The 13,441-nt window shown below is 52.4% G+C and overlaps 1 protein-coding gene across 2 annotated transcripts in view; it reads left to right on the top strand.

Moving 5' to 3' along the window:
* LOC132395799 (sodium/potassium-transporting ATPase subunit alpha-2) overlaps positions 1-13,441 on the top strand; it is a 48,112-nt gene that overhangs the window by 16,006 nt on the left and 18,665 nt on the right. For both annotated transcript variants that reach the window (XM_059972854.1, XM_059972853.1), the window contains exons 9-14: positions 438-636; positions 1,336-1,445; positions 1,977-2,111; positions 2,858-3,059; positions 3,856-4,031; positions 4,116-4,252. In XM_059972854.1, coding sequence (XP_059828837.1) covers positions 438-636; positions 1,336-1,445; positions 1,977-2,111; positions 2,858-3,059; positions 3,856-4,031; positions 4,116-4,252 — 959 coding nt within the window. The remainder of the gene's footprint in view (positions 1-437; positions 637-1,335; positions 1,446-1,976; positions 2,112-2,857; positions 3,060-3,855; positions 4,032-4,115; positions 4,253-13,441) is intronic.

Genomic DNA, 13,441 nt, shown 5'->3' with positions numbered 1-13,441 from the left:
GGGCTCAGGGCTCAGTGTGGTCAAAGTCAGGGGTGTTGGACAGGAGGGCAGGAGATGGTCATTTCTGGGGCGCTGAAGGGATGGAAGTTAATGGGGCTCACTGAGCTGTTGTACGTGCCATCCCTCTCTCACTCTCCCCCATGCCCCCCATCTCCCCACATTTCCCTCCCAATCCTTTGTTCTGATTCTTTCCCTACTTTTCTTTCCTTTCTTTGTGTCTGCCTCCATTTCCTCTTCTCTCTAGGCACATTCTGTACCCATCTTCCCACCCCTCCCTCCTAACCCCATTTCTCCACTCCCTTTCCCTCCATCCTTCCTTCCCAGCCCATCTTCCCCCTCCCTCCCCCTGCTGTGCCCTACCCCAACTTCCCCCTCTCCCCCACCTGGCTCCATCCATCCTCTGCCCGCACCCCACTCACACTCCTCACTCTGCCTAGGTCTGCCTGACCCTCACGGCCAAGAGAATGGCTCGCAAGAACTGCCTGGTGAAGAACCTAGAAGCGGTCGAGACCCTGGGGTCCACCTCGACCATCTGCTCAGACAAGACGGGGACACTTACACAGAACCGCATGACAGTCGCGCATATGTGGTTTGACAATCAAATACACGAGGCGGACACAACAGAGGATCAGAGCGGTACAGCCGTTAGACGCGTCTCTGCCTGAGAGACCTCGCAGAGAGCACTGCCTCCTGTCCTCGTATGGAGTAGTTGAGAGGGAGAGTGAGGGTGTCCAGACTGGGGAAAGTCACAGGGGGAGCGAGGGTGCAGGGAGAGTGTGGGAGTCTGGAATGGAGATAGTTACAGTGAGAGTGAGGGTGTCCAGATTGGAGAGAGAAACAGGGAGATGGAGGGAGTCTGGGCTGGGGAGAGTGTTGAGGGAAAGGGGAGAGTTACAGAGAGAGAGAATGTCTGGGAGGATTGAAGGGTTGGGGAGAGGTGTATGTGATGAGGAGGGGTTCAGAAGGATGGGGAGTAGTTTTAGTGTGATGGGTGTTTTTTGTGGGGTGGGGTGGCAGTTAAAGGAATGGAGAGGGGTTTAGATAGACAGGGAGGAGTTTAGACAGATGGGAAAGGTTTTTGGTGAGGGGGAAGGGCTTTACAGGGATGCAGAGAGGTTTAGAGGGACAGGGAGGATTTAGGGAGATGGGGAAGGACGGGGATTGGGGGAGGATGGGGATCGGGGGAAGGATGGGTTCGAGGGAGGGTTTGGACAAATTGTATTATATCTAAGTTTTAACAATGTTGACGCCCAAGCTGCTGGCATTTGATGGGATCTCCCTGTGCAGCTATGTGGTAGAGTTGCATCTGTGACCTTCCTGTCATTGACACCCCAGGTTCGGCCTTTGATAAGACTTCACCCACGTGGGGTGCACTCTCTCGCATCGCGGCTCTCTGTAACCGTGCTGTCTTCAAACCCAGCCAGGAGCACCTGTCCATTTCCAAGGTGTGTTACTCTCGGTCAGATCCACCACCGCCCCTCAACATCTCTTTCTCTACCTTCCTCCCACCCAAACCTACCTCTCACATCACTCCCACATCCTTCTCACCTCCCCCATTCCAGACCCACCCCCTCTTCTCCCCCAGTTTCCCCCTTCTTTCCCCCTTCTCTCCCTATTTCCCCTTCCCTTCCCCTCTCTCCCCCTCCCCTCTCCCTTTTCACCATTTTCTCTCCCCTTCCCCTTCTCTACCCCCCCTTCTCTCACCCCTTTCCTCCTCCCCTTCCCCCTCCCTCCCTCTCCCCTTCTCCCCCCTCTCCCATTCTCTTTTCCCCTCCACTCTCCCCCCCTCTCCTTCCCCCCTCTCTCTCCCCCTCCCTCTCTCTCTCTCCCCCCATTCCCTCTGTCATACAACTACAAATATGACAACGTAGCTAGTGTTGTTAACCCTGATTCTGGTAAAGATAATCATTACAGTGGATGCAATGGAGGAAAGGCTCCACAGGGCTGTAACCACCTATTGCCCCTCTTCCCTGCAGCGTGAGACAGCCGGGGATGCATCGGAGTCAGCACTGCTGAAATGCATTGAGCTCTCCTGCGGCTCCGTGCGGGAGATGCGTGAGCGAAGCCCGAAGGTGACCGAGATCCCCTTCAACTCCACCAACAAGTACCAGGTAGGAGCCTGCTCCCCTTCCGCAGGGAGAGCCAGGACCTTGGCTCAACATGGGGTGAGGGGAGTGTGGTGGAGGATGGAGGAGTAGAGTGGGCAGTTGGGCAGGGGACAGAGTGACCATAAGACACAGAGCAGCATTAGGCTACTCATCCTATCGAATCTGCCCCACCATTCCATCATGGCTGATTTACCATCCTTCTCAACCCCAATCTCTTAACTTCTCCCACCCTCTAATCAATAATCAATCAACCTCTGCTTTAAATGTATCCAATGACTTGGCCTCCACAACTGTAATTGAATGAATTTTGTAGATCACTATCCTCTGACTAAAGAAATTCCTTCTCATTTCTGTTCTAAATGGATGTCCCTCCAGTCTGAGATTGTGCCCTTTGGGGTCCTAGACTCCCCACTATAGGAAACATCTTCTCCATGTCCACTCTATCTGTGTCCTCTGATCCTAGACTCCCCCACTATAGGAAACATCCTCTCCACATCCACTCTGTCTCAGCCTTTCAATAGTTGATATTTTTCAATGAGATTTCCCCTATTTCTTCCAAACTCCAGCAAGCTCAGGCCCAGAGCCATCAAATGCTCCTCAGCCATTAACCCATTCAACATGGGTGGGCGCAGGGGAATTGAGCTGACCGTCGGGTGGGGGAAGATTGGGAGGGGGTTGTTGTGAGACTGTCACTACCATCCTTACCTTCCTCCTCATCCCTCCTTCCCCCCACCCCTCCCACTCTTCAGCTCTCCATCCACAAGATGGAAGCCGGCGAGGGCTCGGCTGAGCCCCATCACCTGCTGGTGATGAAGGGAGCCCCAGAACGGATCCTTGACCGCTGCTCCACCATCCTGATGCATGGCCAGGAGGCTCCCCTGGACCAGGAGATGCGTGAAGCCTTCCAGAATGCCTACCTTGAGCTGGGGGGTCTCGGGGAGCGCGTCTTGGGTGAGTACCGCCTTCCACTGGACTGCCCCTGTTTTGCCTGTGGGTGTGTGATCAGGCTGACTGTCAGGAGGGAGATGAGGGATGAGGGCAGAGGAGGGAAGATGCACTGGGATCTTCTACTGCATGTCAAGGGTGGACTAGGGAAAGTAACTGGGTTGTTGCTGTGAAAGTGGGTGGGGGGAGTGATACGGTTTGGAATCTTGTTGTACCCATTAGCAAAGGGATCCCTGGGATCTTCCTGTGCATTGTGTATGTGGGGGAGGGGAGGGTGAAGACTGTTGTCTCAGTGGAGGTACATTGGATTACCTGGGATCTTACTGTGCTTGCTTCTGTTGGGGAATCTGGCCCGCATACTCTCCTGCTCTCTTCCTTGACCTGCACCCTCCTTATCCCCCCCCCCCATTCAACTCCCCCTCTTCTCTCTTCTTCCATTCCCTGTTCTGGCTCCCCCCCTCATGTCTTTTCTTCTCCTCACCTGCCCATCATCATCTCCCACTGGTGCCCCTCCTCCTTCCTTTTCCCATGGTCTGTCTCCTCTCCTATCAGATTCCCTCTTCTTCAGACCTTCAGTTTTCCCACCTATCCCCTCCCTGCTTCCTACTCGATCCACACTCACACACCCCTCCACCCAATTCTAACACTTCCTCCTTCCCCTCCCCCACATTCTGATATTGGCTTTTTCCAGTCCTGGAGAGGGGTCTCGCCCCAAAACTTTGACTATTTATTCCCCTCCATAGATGCTAGCTGATCTGCAGCATTCCTCCAGTGATTTACCTGTGCTTCTCCCTCCCTCAAGGCTTCTGTCACCTCAGCCTCTCCCACGAACAGTTCCCCATTGGCTTTCCCTTTGACGCAGATGAGATGAATTTTCCGACGCAAACTCTGTGCTTTGTGGGCCTCATGTCGATGATTGACCCTCCTCGAGCCGCGGTCCCTGATGCCGTGGGCAAGTGCAGGAGCGCTGGGATCAAGGTGAGACCCCAGAACACCCGCTGTACCCTCCCCTGTGCCCTGGGAAATACTTCCAACCCACCATCTGCCTGCCTCTCTCCACAGGTGATCATGGTCACGGGGGATCACCCCATCACTGCCAAGGCTATTGCCAAGGGCGTTGGGATCATTTCCGAGGGGAATGAGACGATGGAAGACATAGCTCAGAGACTGAACATCCCAATTAGTCAGGTTAACCCAAGGTAAGGCACAGAACATCTCCCATCACACATTCCTAGCAGTTAGTCAGAGTGAAACTCCCTCTACACTATCCCATCACACACTCCCAGGGTCAGAGGCAGAGTGGAGCTGTTCTGAATGCGCTGGGAGAAATCTAGGGAAAACTGTTGTATTAAGGTCATGAGTTACTTGGAGATGGTTTGAAACGTCTCTTGGACATCTAAGTGGTTTAATGTGGAAGCTTCGTTTGGAGTTTTTTCTGCCAGTTTGGATGGGGCTCGTTGACAGCTGTGAACAGCATAGCACCCCGCTGTGGCCGCTGGCAACTCACCAGGAAGCCACTCCAAAAACCGGAGACAAACGCTGTTGTTCCCCCACTGACATCGGGAAAACCTCCTTCCATCTCTATCGTTGTGACTCACATTCAGTGTAGGAGCTGTTACGAAATACCATAACTGGGTCACTTACCAGCAAAGATAGAGAGGTCCGTTGAAGTCTGATGGTACTATTTTTAAAAGTCTTTATTTGTGAAGGGGCACAAAAATAAGATTAATACTGACATTCAGATAAAATACGTCGTCAATACTAAATCTAAAAACGCGGGTATAATAATAATCATCAATTAAGCAATAGCTCTATCGTTTGTCTAGGGGATATTGTATTGTCCGATGGAAAGATAAAAGTCACTGTCCTTTCAAGCTGCAGCTTTTTGGGTTTAAGAGAGACGGTTTTAAACTTGCCCGGGACTTTTATGCGGCCAATCTGTTGCGTCGGGGGAGTTGGTTCCCCGTTGTTAGTTCCAAGTCGTTTTCTGTGGTACCAGCCACCAGCCCCCAGGCAAGGGAACCGAACACACGTGGCTTCCTTCAAAAGGCTTCCCGCTATTGCGGGATCGCTAGCGTTTCTTCTGGTGCGTCTCAAAGGGGTTGTTCCCCCAGACCCTCTTTTATACTTCCTCACGGGGTCTCAGATGTCAATCAGGTTGGGATGATGCAATCCCTCTCTCAACCAGCCCACTTTGCCCGAGGGCTTGCACGTAGCATAGTCCCCAATCCACAAACGTTGTCTCCAGGAGACAATGGCCAGGTCTCTGTCATTTCCTGGGTCCTCTGAGGCAACCCAATAATGCTCTTGCGATTCTCACAAAGGAGGGGGCTCCCCCACCCCTTCGGCCCCTCAGAGCTGTGGTGCATTCATAACACCCCCTTTCTTCAAAGCGTTTTCACCAGTGGTGAAACGAAGTAGTACAGAGTCTTAAAGGGTTTTAGAATCTAACACAAAACAAAAGTTTTTTTTCTACAGTGATACATTCAATTCAGCGTCCAAACGGTTAATGATTACAGTGGCATTTCCTTTAATATTTTAACATCTTGTACCTTACTAAAGTCTTGTAGCATCAGACTTCAACTTAATAACCACCTTTTTTTTGCAACAAAACTAAGGAGTTGTGATCTTAGCTTATGTGCATCTACAAAAGTTTATGCGAATACTAATCGTTTTGGTCGTTTTCCCTTAACAGGCAGGCTTCCAGGGGGGTTGTCTTTGTCATTTACAGGCTTTGGTGAAATCCCGTACAACCTGCTTTGCTATTTAAAATGGCATCCCCATTAACCGTTGCCTCTTTTCCAGTGAGTTCCCACGTGGGGAACTTGAGTAATCTGGCGAGGTAAACTCCCGCCCGCCTTTTTCATAGGGGTTATTTTATCAACACCGTGTCCCAAACTTAGACCATTTCCACCCAATTCTTTAAATTTACACAGGTGGCTAGCCCTCTCGTCAGGACCCTTCATGCTATTGGTTTTTAATTCGAACTCTTCGTTCAAGTAGCATTTTGAATTCGGCCTCTTCACACCCCATCCTGGCATAACAATAGAGTGGGGGGCCCCACTATCTCCCGGCTTACTCTATAAGCGATCTGCCAGGTTTAAAATTTCTTCATTCGACTTGGGAACTACAGACTTTCCGTTTCCTTCAATAATAATTCTCATCTCCCCATTCTTAAATTCTGCATTAACTTTGAACACACCTTCGAGCACAAACACCTGGGAACTCACACTTCCCACGGTTACCAAGGTTAACCCTTTTCCCACTGAACCAAGTCTATCTGACCCACAAGGGCGGCCACTGAATCAAATACCTCATACTTCTTCTGAGCTCCGTTACTAGGTTCAGTACCACATGCATCCCCATCTTGGACACACTCAAACGGGACATTGGCCTCTTCCAGGCTTTCAATACCCATACCCTTTTCAAATTCTAATTTCCCCCGTTTCTCCCAGGTACTCTCTGGGCAACTCCCTTCCGGAGTAAACTCAACCCCGCGGGCTGAAACAACCTCATCTGCCAACCCAGCAGACTTCTTCGAGGTAAGGGCACCCTTTTCATCTAGGGCTGCCCTCATTTCATTATCGGGAACACCTTTAGAAGTTTCAACTTCCTCAAACAGTCCTGCCAACCCAGTCAGATCATCCAGGTCCAACCCTGGACCTCTTAACCACTCTATCGGTTCCTCATCTTTATTTTCTGCCTCTAGAACCTTTCTTCTCACTAAAGGCAGATCTACCTCTGCTCCCTTCCCCTCTTTCACTTTACTACTCTTCGTTTTACCACCCTCTAAACACTCATGGTACAGGGTCGGTAGAAACGTCTCGGCCAAATCGAAACTGGCCAGATTTAAACTGCTCTCGTTCTCAGCTGCCTCTCTCGGCAGGCTGCGAGTGACCGCGCATGCGGGATAGATCTGGGACTCTAGGGGCGGGGCCACCGCACTCGCCGGTCGGCGGGTCGGCATCATGGCTGCCCAAACCTTACCACCTGCTAAATCGTTACCGAGAAGGACGTCCGCGTCAGTTCTTGGGAATTCTGATCGCACCCCTGTTTCAACGGGTCCAGACACCAGCTCACAATCCATAATGACCTCATGTAAAGCCACCATTTCTATCCTTTTACTTATTCCCTTTACAGCTACCATTCTCGTCTTTCGACCAAACTCTAGTACCTTACTGCTGATCAACGACAGCTCAGCCCCCGTGTCTCTCCAGATCCGTACGGGAATTGGTGGGTCTCCATCTCTCACAGACACGGTTCCGTGTGACAGACAAGTCTCCAACCCTTCTCGTACGCTGTCTACCCGGGACTCTCTTGTCGATCTACTGATTACCATGGCACATCAGAGAGGGACTGCTGCTTTCCTTTTTCCCGTCTCCCTCCTCGGAGCAAAGCACCGAGATGCAACATGCCGCTCTTCCCACAATTAAAACAGGTCAAGCCCTGAAATCTCTGGCCGTCTGGCCTTTCCCCCTCGACCTTACCACTAGCTCCCGGCGGGACCTCTGCCTCAGCCGGCAGACTTTCTCAATCGTTCCCACGGTCTCTCTGGGTACTTTTATTCGAGGAAAACTTTGCCTTGTGGGTTAGGACATATTCATCAGCGAACCTAGCAAATTCGGAGATGGACTTATCCGGCTTCTCATTCAGATACGTCCGGATATCCTCCGAAACACAACCTTTAAATTCCTCAATCAGAATTAACTCCCTGAGACGCCCATAATCTTCTCCCACTCTCTCTGCGGTGCACCACCGGTCCAAAAGCACACCCTTCTCATGGGGAAACTCGGTATACGTCTGATTCCACTCTTTCCATAAATTCCTGAACTTTTGTCTATAGGCTTCAGGTACGAGCTCGTAACCCCGGAGAATGTCTGCCTTTACTTTGTCATAACTCTCCACCTCTCCCTCCTCCATGGCCAACGCCGTATATGCCCACTGTGCCTTCCCCTTTAACACACTTTGTAACAGCGCCACCTACTGACCTCTGGGCCACTTCTGATTCACGGCCACCTTTTCAAAAAGCAAGAAATAACTATCCACATCCATCTCCTCGAACGGAGGTTCTAGCCTCAACTCTCGACTAACTTTGAACCGCTCCTCTCGGTCTGACCCCGGAGCTCGGAGCTCCTGCCGTAACTTCTCCATCTCCAAGTCATTTTTCTTCTGTTTCTCTTTTTCCTCTGCCTCCAGCTGTTTTAACCTCATTTCATGCTCTTCTCTCTCTCTCTCGGCCCTTTCCCTCTCCCGCTCTCTCTCGGCCCTTTCCCTCTCCCGCTCTCTCTCGGCCCTTTCCCTCTCCCGCTCTCTCTCGGCCCTTTCCCTCTCCCGCTCTCTCTCGGCCCTTTCCCTCTCCCGCTCTCTCTCGGCCCTTTCCCTCTCCCGCTCTCTCTCGGCCCTTTCCCTCTCCCGCTCTCTCTCGGCCCTTTCCCTCTCCCGCTCTCTCTCGGCCCTTTCCCTCTCCCGCTCTCTCTCGGCCCTTTCCCTCTCCCGCTCTCTCTCGGCCCTTTCCCTCTCCCGCTCTCTCTCGGCCCTTTCCCTCTCCCGCTCTCTCTCGGCCCTTTCCCTCTCCCGCTCTCTCTCGGCCCTTTCCCTCTCTTGGCTGCCTCTAGCTGCTTTAACTTAATTGCATGTTCTAACTTTAATTTCTCCAACTCTAACTGAGCAGTCCCACTAACGGGTGCCTCTTCAGGGATATTTTCCAAAACCTCATCTGTAAACACACTCTTCCCAATGTAATACTGGGTTATGGCCCTTCACACCTCCCGGTTTTTCATGGATGAACGCACCTCTACAAGGTTTAACCCCTTCGCCAAATTTATCAAGTCTGATTTGGTGGCCGCCTCTAGCGCCCGCAGAGTCGGGTTTTCTATAAATTCATCCACGTCCATCTTTGCTGGTTTCCCGTCTGGCTACCCGCATACCAGATCCAAGTTTGGACTTTCAAGCCCGATTCACTGGCTCCCCAATTTGGTGTCAAATCCTGAGACGAGAACCCCAACTGTTACGAAATCCTGTAACTGGATCACTTACCAGCAAAGATAGAGAGGTCCGTTGAAGTCTGATGGTACTATTTTTAAAAGTCTTTATTTGTGAAGGGGCACAAAAATAAGATTAATACAGACATTCAGATAAAATACATCATCAATACTCAATCTAAAAACGCAGGTAGAATAATAATCATCAATTAAGCAATAGCTCTATCGTTTGTCTAGGGGATATTGTATTGTCCGATGGAAAGATAAAAGTCACTGTCCTTTCAAGCTGCAGCATTTTGGGTTTAAGAGACGGTTTTAAACTTGCTCGGGACTTTTATGCGGCCAATCTGTTGCGTCGGGGGAGTTGGTTCCCCGTTGTTAGTTCCAAGTCGTTTTCCTTGGTACCAGCCACCAACCCCAGGCAAGGGAACCGAACGCACGTGGCTTCCTTCAAAAGGCTTCCCGCTATTGCGGGATCGCTAGCGTTTCTTCTGGTGCGTCTCAAGGGGGTTGTTCCCCCAGACCCTCTTTTATACTTCCTCACGGGGTCTCAGATGTCAATCAGGTTGGGATGATGCAATCCCTCTCTCAACCAGCCCACTTTGCCCGAGGGCTTGCACGTAGCATAGTCCCCAATCCACAAACGTTGTCTCCAGGAGACAATGGCCAGGTCTCTGTCATTTCCTGGGTCCTCTGAGGCAACCCAATAATGCTCTTGCGATTCTCACAAAGGAGGGGGCTCCCCCACCCCTTCGGCCCCTCAGAGCTGTGGTGCATTCATAACAGAGCCGAAGCATCGTTTGAGACGTCTCAACCTCTCATGGCCTGGAAGTTCTGCAGGATTAACGGAGCCTTTCCTGGCGTTGGAATTTCTGGCATTGAGCCAGCAAGGTTCTGTCGAGTACAAACTTTACTGGCCAGTTATTCAACTAGCTCCAGGACTTTATAAACAGCACTACCATCTAGTTCTCGATTGGGACATTGAAGCAACATGCTGGACTGGTCTACAGGGAGTCGCAGGCCTTCGGGGAGTTATGCAAAGGCGACTGCCTCTCCAGCCTCGGACAACGCCCTGTTTCGGTCAGTGAAAGTGGAACGCGGGGTGCAATGTATTTTGCGTCCTGGAACTACCCTGGAAAAGTGCGCGGAGGCTATGGAGGACTTGTTGTGGAGAGATGGTGTTTTGGCCACTGAGAAAGAGTTCAGGAAGGCAGTGTTTTATCTGAGGAATGATGAGTCGATGCATCGGGCCCTCAGTAGGGGGATCACGGTGGAAAACGTCTTTTTACAGATGGAGCTAGTGACAGCTCCCACACAACGCATTGTCCTTGGTCACGTAAAGCCTTTCATCCCCAATGAGGACCTGCTTCCCACACTAGCATGCTTGGGGCAAGTAAGGTCAGAAATAACTGCCATCAGGCACAAATTCAGGAGACTCCATACCGTAATCTCTTTCCGGCGACAGGTATTCATGCAGCTGGAAAGGGAGGACGAAGTTGAGGGCCGGTTTACTGTCCGGCACAGGGGGGTAGATTATCAGGTGTATTGGAGCTCTGAGCGCCCATAGTGCCATGCATGCGGAGAGGTGGGCACTTTCGGAGGGACTGCCCTAGCACCTGAAAACCCAGGGAGTCCACTTCGGGAACTAGTACCCCAGCTACCTCTGTCCCTGATCACATTCCTGCTCCTACACCTGTGCCGGCCCCTGCTCCTGCCCCTGACCCTGTCTCTACCCCTGTCCTTATTCCTACGTCTGTTCCAGTCTCTGCTCCTACCCCTGTGGTTCAGGCGGGTGATCCTAAGGCTACGTGCAGGGAGGTTCAGGCGAGGGACGGGGTGGAGTCTGTGCGGGGAAGGAAAGCGAGGAAGAAATCCAAACACATGAAGAAGTCGGCCCCCGAGACCGCAGAGCTCATGCCCATTTGCCCTGAAGTGGAGCGGGAGGCTCGGGGAAGTGCACAGTTGGACGGGGTGATGGAAGTGGGGAGTAACACTCCATTGTGAATCCAGCACCTGTGTGCTCCTCCAGCTTGAAGTAGAGAAGAGAATGTTCCCCCAGGAGGGCAGGGAATGTAGATGTGGGAGAGTCCCAGAAAGGGTGGGAATCCGGGTGGAAGGTGTGTCTAACCCTGAATCCCCAGATGTAGCTACCAGTCCTGTGGTAGGTGGTGTGGTTGTGCAGGAAGCTAGTGCTAGGCCTGCTTGCACAACTAAAACAGACCCGGAGCCCTCCACCCAGGACTTAGCAGTAAGTGCCTCCCTGGAGGCAAGTGTATTAAACAGTATGAGCGGAGAGGAGACCAAGCTCTCTCACTGTCAGCATCAGGCTGCCAGTGAATCCCTTGGACCAGAGCTGCTGGGGTCCCCTTCATACCTGTCTCCTGGGGAGGGTGATATAACCTGCATGCTGACCCCATCAACTAATGGCCTGCAGGGGGTCCCTGGGGATTTTCCCCCCATCGTCGTAACTGTGGATAAGACTGATGTGATGCTGGAGGGGGAAGATATGAGGGAGATACCCGTTGTGCAGTGTGGGTTACAAGGGCAGCCACCTTATACAATACATGAGGAGGAAGATGGGGGATCTGTCTGCAGTGAGGGGTTGGAGGGAGATTCTATTGATAGCGAGACAATGGACATCCTCACCCCTCCAGAGAAGTCCCCATTGATACCTGTGGAGGAGATCAGAGAGTTTATTCACTCCTCTGTAGGTGCAAAGCATCAGCCTAAACTAGCCTCGCTTCGCTGGCCTAACATGCCGAGGCTGGTGAAGTCCCTGCGAGTCATCCTCGGACGGAAGGGGAAGGGGAAGAGGAATGCTATGTCGAGGAATGACAGGCGGCAGCTGAAATCCTTCCTGGATAACCTGGTGAGGGACATCAGGGTGGAAAGCAGCCTCGCTCCTTCGGGAGATGGTGGGTCACAGGGTAGCGATGGTAGCAGTCGGGCCCGGAAAGCAAAGAATATTCTTGGTTTTCTTCGGGATAGTGCAGCTGAGAGCGTCACCGCTCTCAGTGGGAAGGGTACTGGTGCTGAGGCCTAGTGTTCTCCCGACATGAAGCTTACCATAGCTAGACTCAATGTAAATGCAGGGACTCTCTCCACAGATATAACAATCTCTCAGTCCTCAGGGATGGGAGATATGTGGTGAGTTTCCTGCAGGAAACCCATACCACCCCGGGGGACGAGTCCGCTAGGCTCCTGGAGTGGCAGGGCGGGGTCTACATGAGTCACCTTAGCTCCAACTCTAGTGGGGTGGCGATCCTGTTGGCCCCAACCTTTCGGCCAGAAATCGTAGAAGTCCAAGATGTTGTGCCCGGCTGTCTGCTCCACCTGGCTGTGCGCCTGGATGGAGTACCGCTGCATTTTATCAACGTGTATGCTCCGAGGCGCGGGGTGATGCAGGCGCGCCTATTCTGTCAGCTGTCCACCTTGCTGAGTTCCATCGATCCCGGGGACTGTGTCATCCTCAGGGGAGACTTCAACTGTACCCTCGAGGTGGAGGACCGCTCGGGCCTCCAACGCGACCCAGCAGCGGCAAAAAAGTTAAAGGAGCTAGTTGGCTCCTTTGACTTGGTGGACAGCTGGCGGAATCTAGCGCCTTTTCCAGAAGATCTAGAGGCGGGGTTCTCGGATAGACCGCCTGTATATCTCTCGGGCTTATGTCTCCCGCGTGTCGGCGTCCTCCATGCGGCCGGAATCATGCTCGGATCATCACCTTGTGTGGATGGAATATACTCCTCTGCACCCTCGGGTGGGGTCTGGGTATTGGCACTTTAACAACCGGCTGCTGGAGGACAGCCGATTCCCGGATTCGTTCCAAGCATTCTGGGTTCTGCTCCCTATGGCTGTGGTGGGATGTGGGCAAAGCCCACATCCGGTTTTTATGTCAGGAGTACACTAGGGGGTCAACAAAGAGGCGGGGCTCTGAGATTGAGTGGCTTGAGAGAGCGTTGCTTGACCTTCTTGGTCCAGCCGTTGGAGACCAACAACTGTGGCAGGAATACCAGGAGAAGAAGGACGCACTAGGGAATCTGCAGCTTCAGCAGTCCCGAGGTGCATATGTGAGGTCGCGGATCCAAATGCTGCAAGATTTGGTCCGGGGCTCACCCTTCTACTCATTGGAGAAGTGGCTGGGAGTTCAAAAGCAGGTGGTGGAGCTACTGGCTGCTGATGGCTCCTCCAACACGGACCCTGACGAAATTATCAAAGAAGTCCGCACTTTCTATCGGCCCTTATTCTCACCAGATCCATCAAATGCGGGGCCTGCAGTGAGGTCTGGGAAGATTTGCCAAAGGTCAGTCCAGAAGACGCAGTGAGTCTGGATGCTTCCCTGACTCGGGAGGAGCTATCTACTGCCCTTCGGCAACTCAGGAGGGGTAAGTCCCCTGGCTTAGATGGTCTGAG

The sequence above is a fragment of the Hypanus sabinus genome, chromosome 6, assembly GCF_030144855.1.
Source record: "Hypanus sabinus isolate sHypSab1 chromosome 6, sHypSab1.hap1, whole genome shotgun sequence".
Classification (NCBI taxonomy): domain Eukaryota; kingdom Metazoa; phylum Chordata; class Chondrichthyes; order Myliobatiformes; family Dasyatidae; genus Hypanus; species Hypanus sabinus.
Note: the sequence above shows the minus strand (reverse complement) of the source record. Positions and strands in the feature narration are given on the sequence as shown.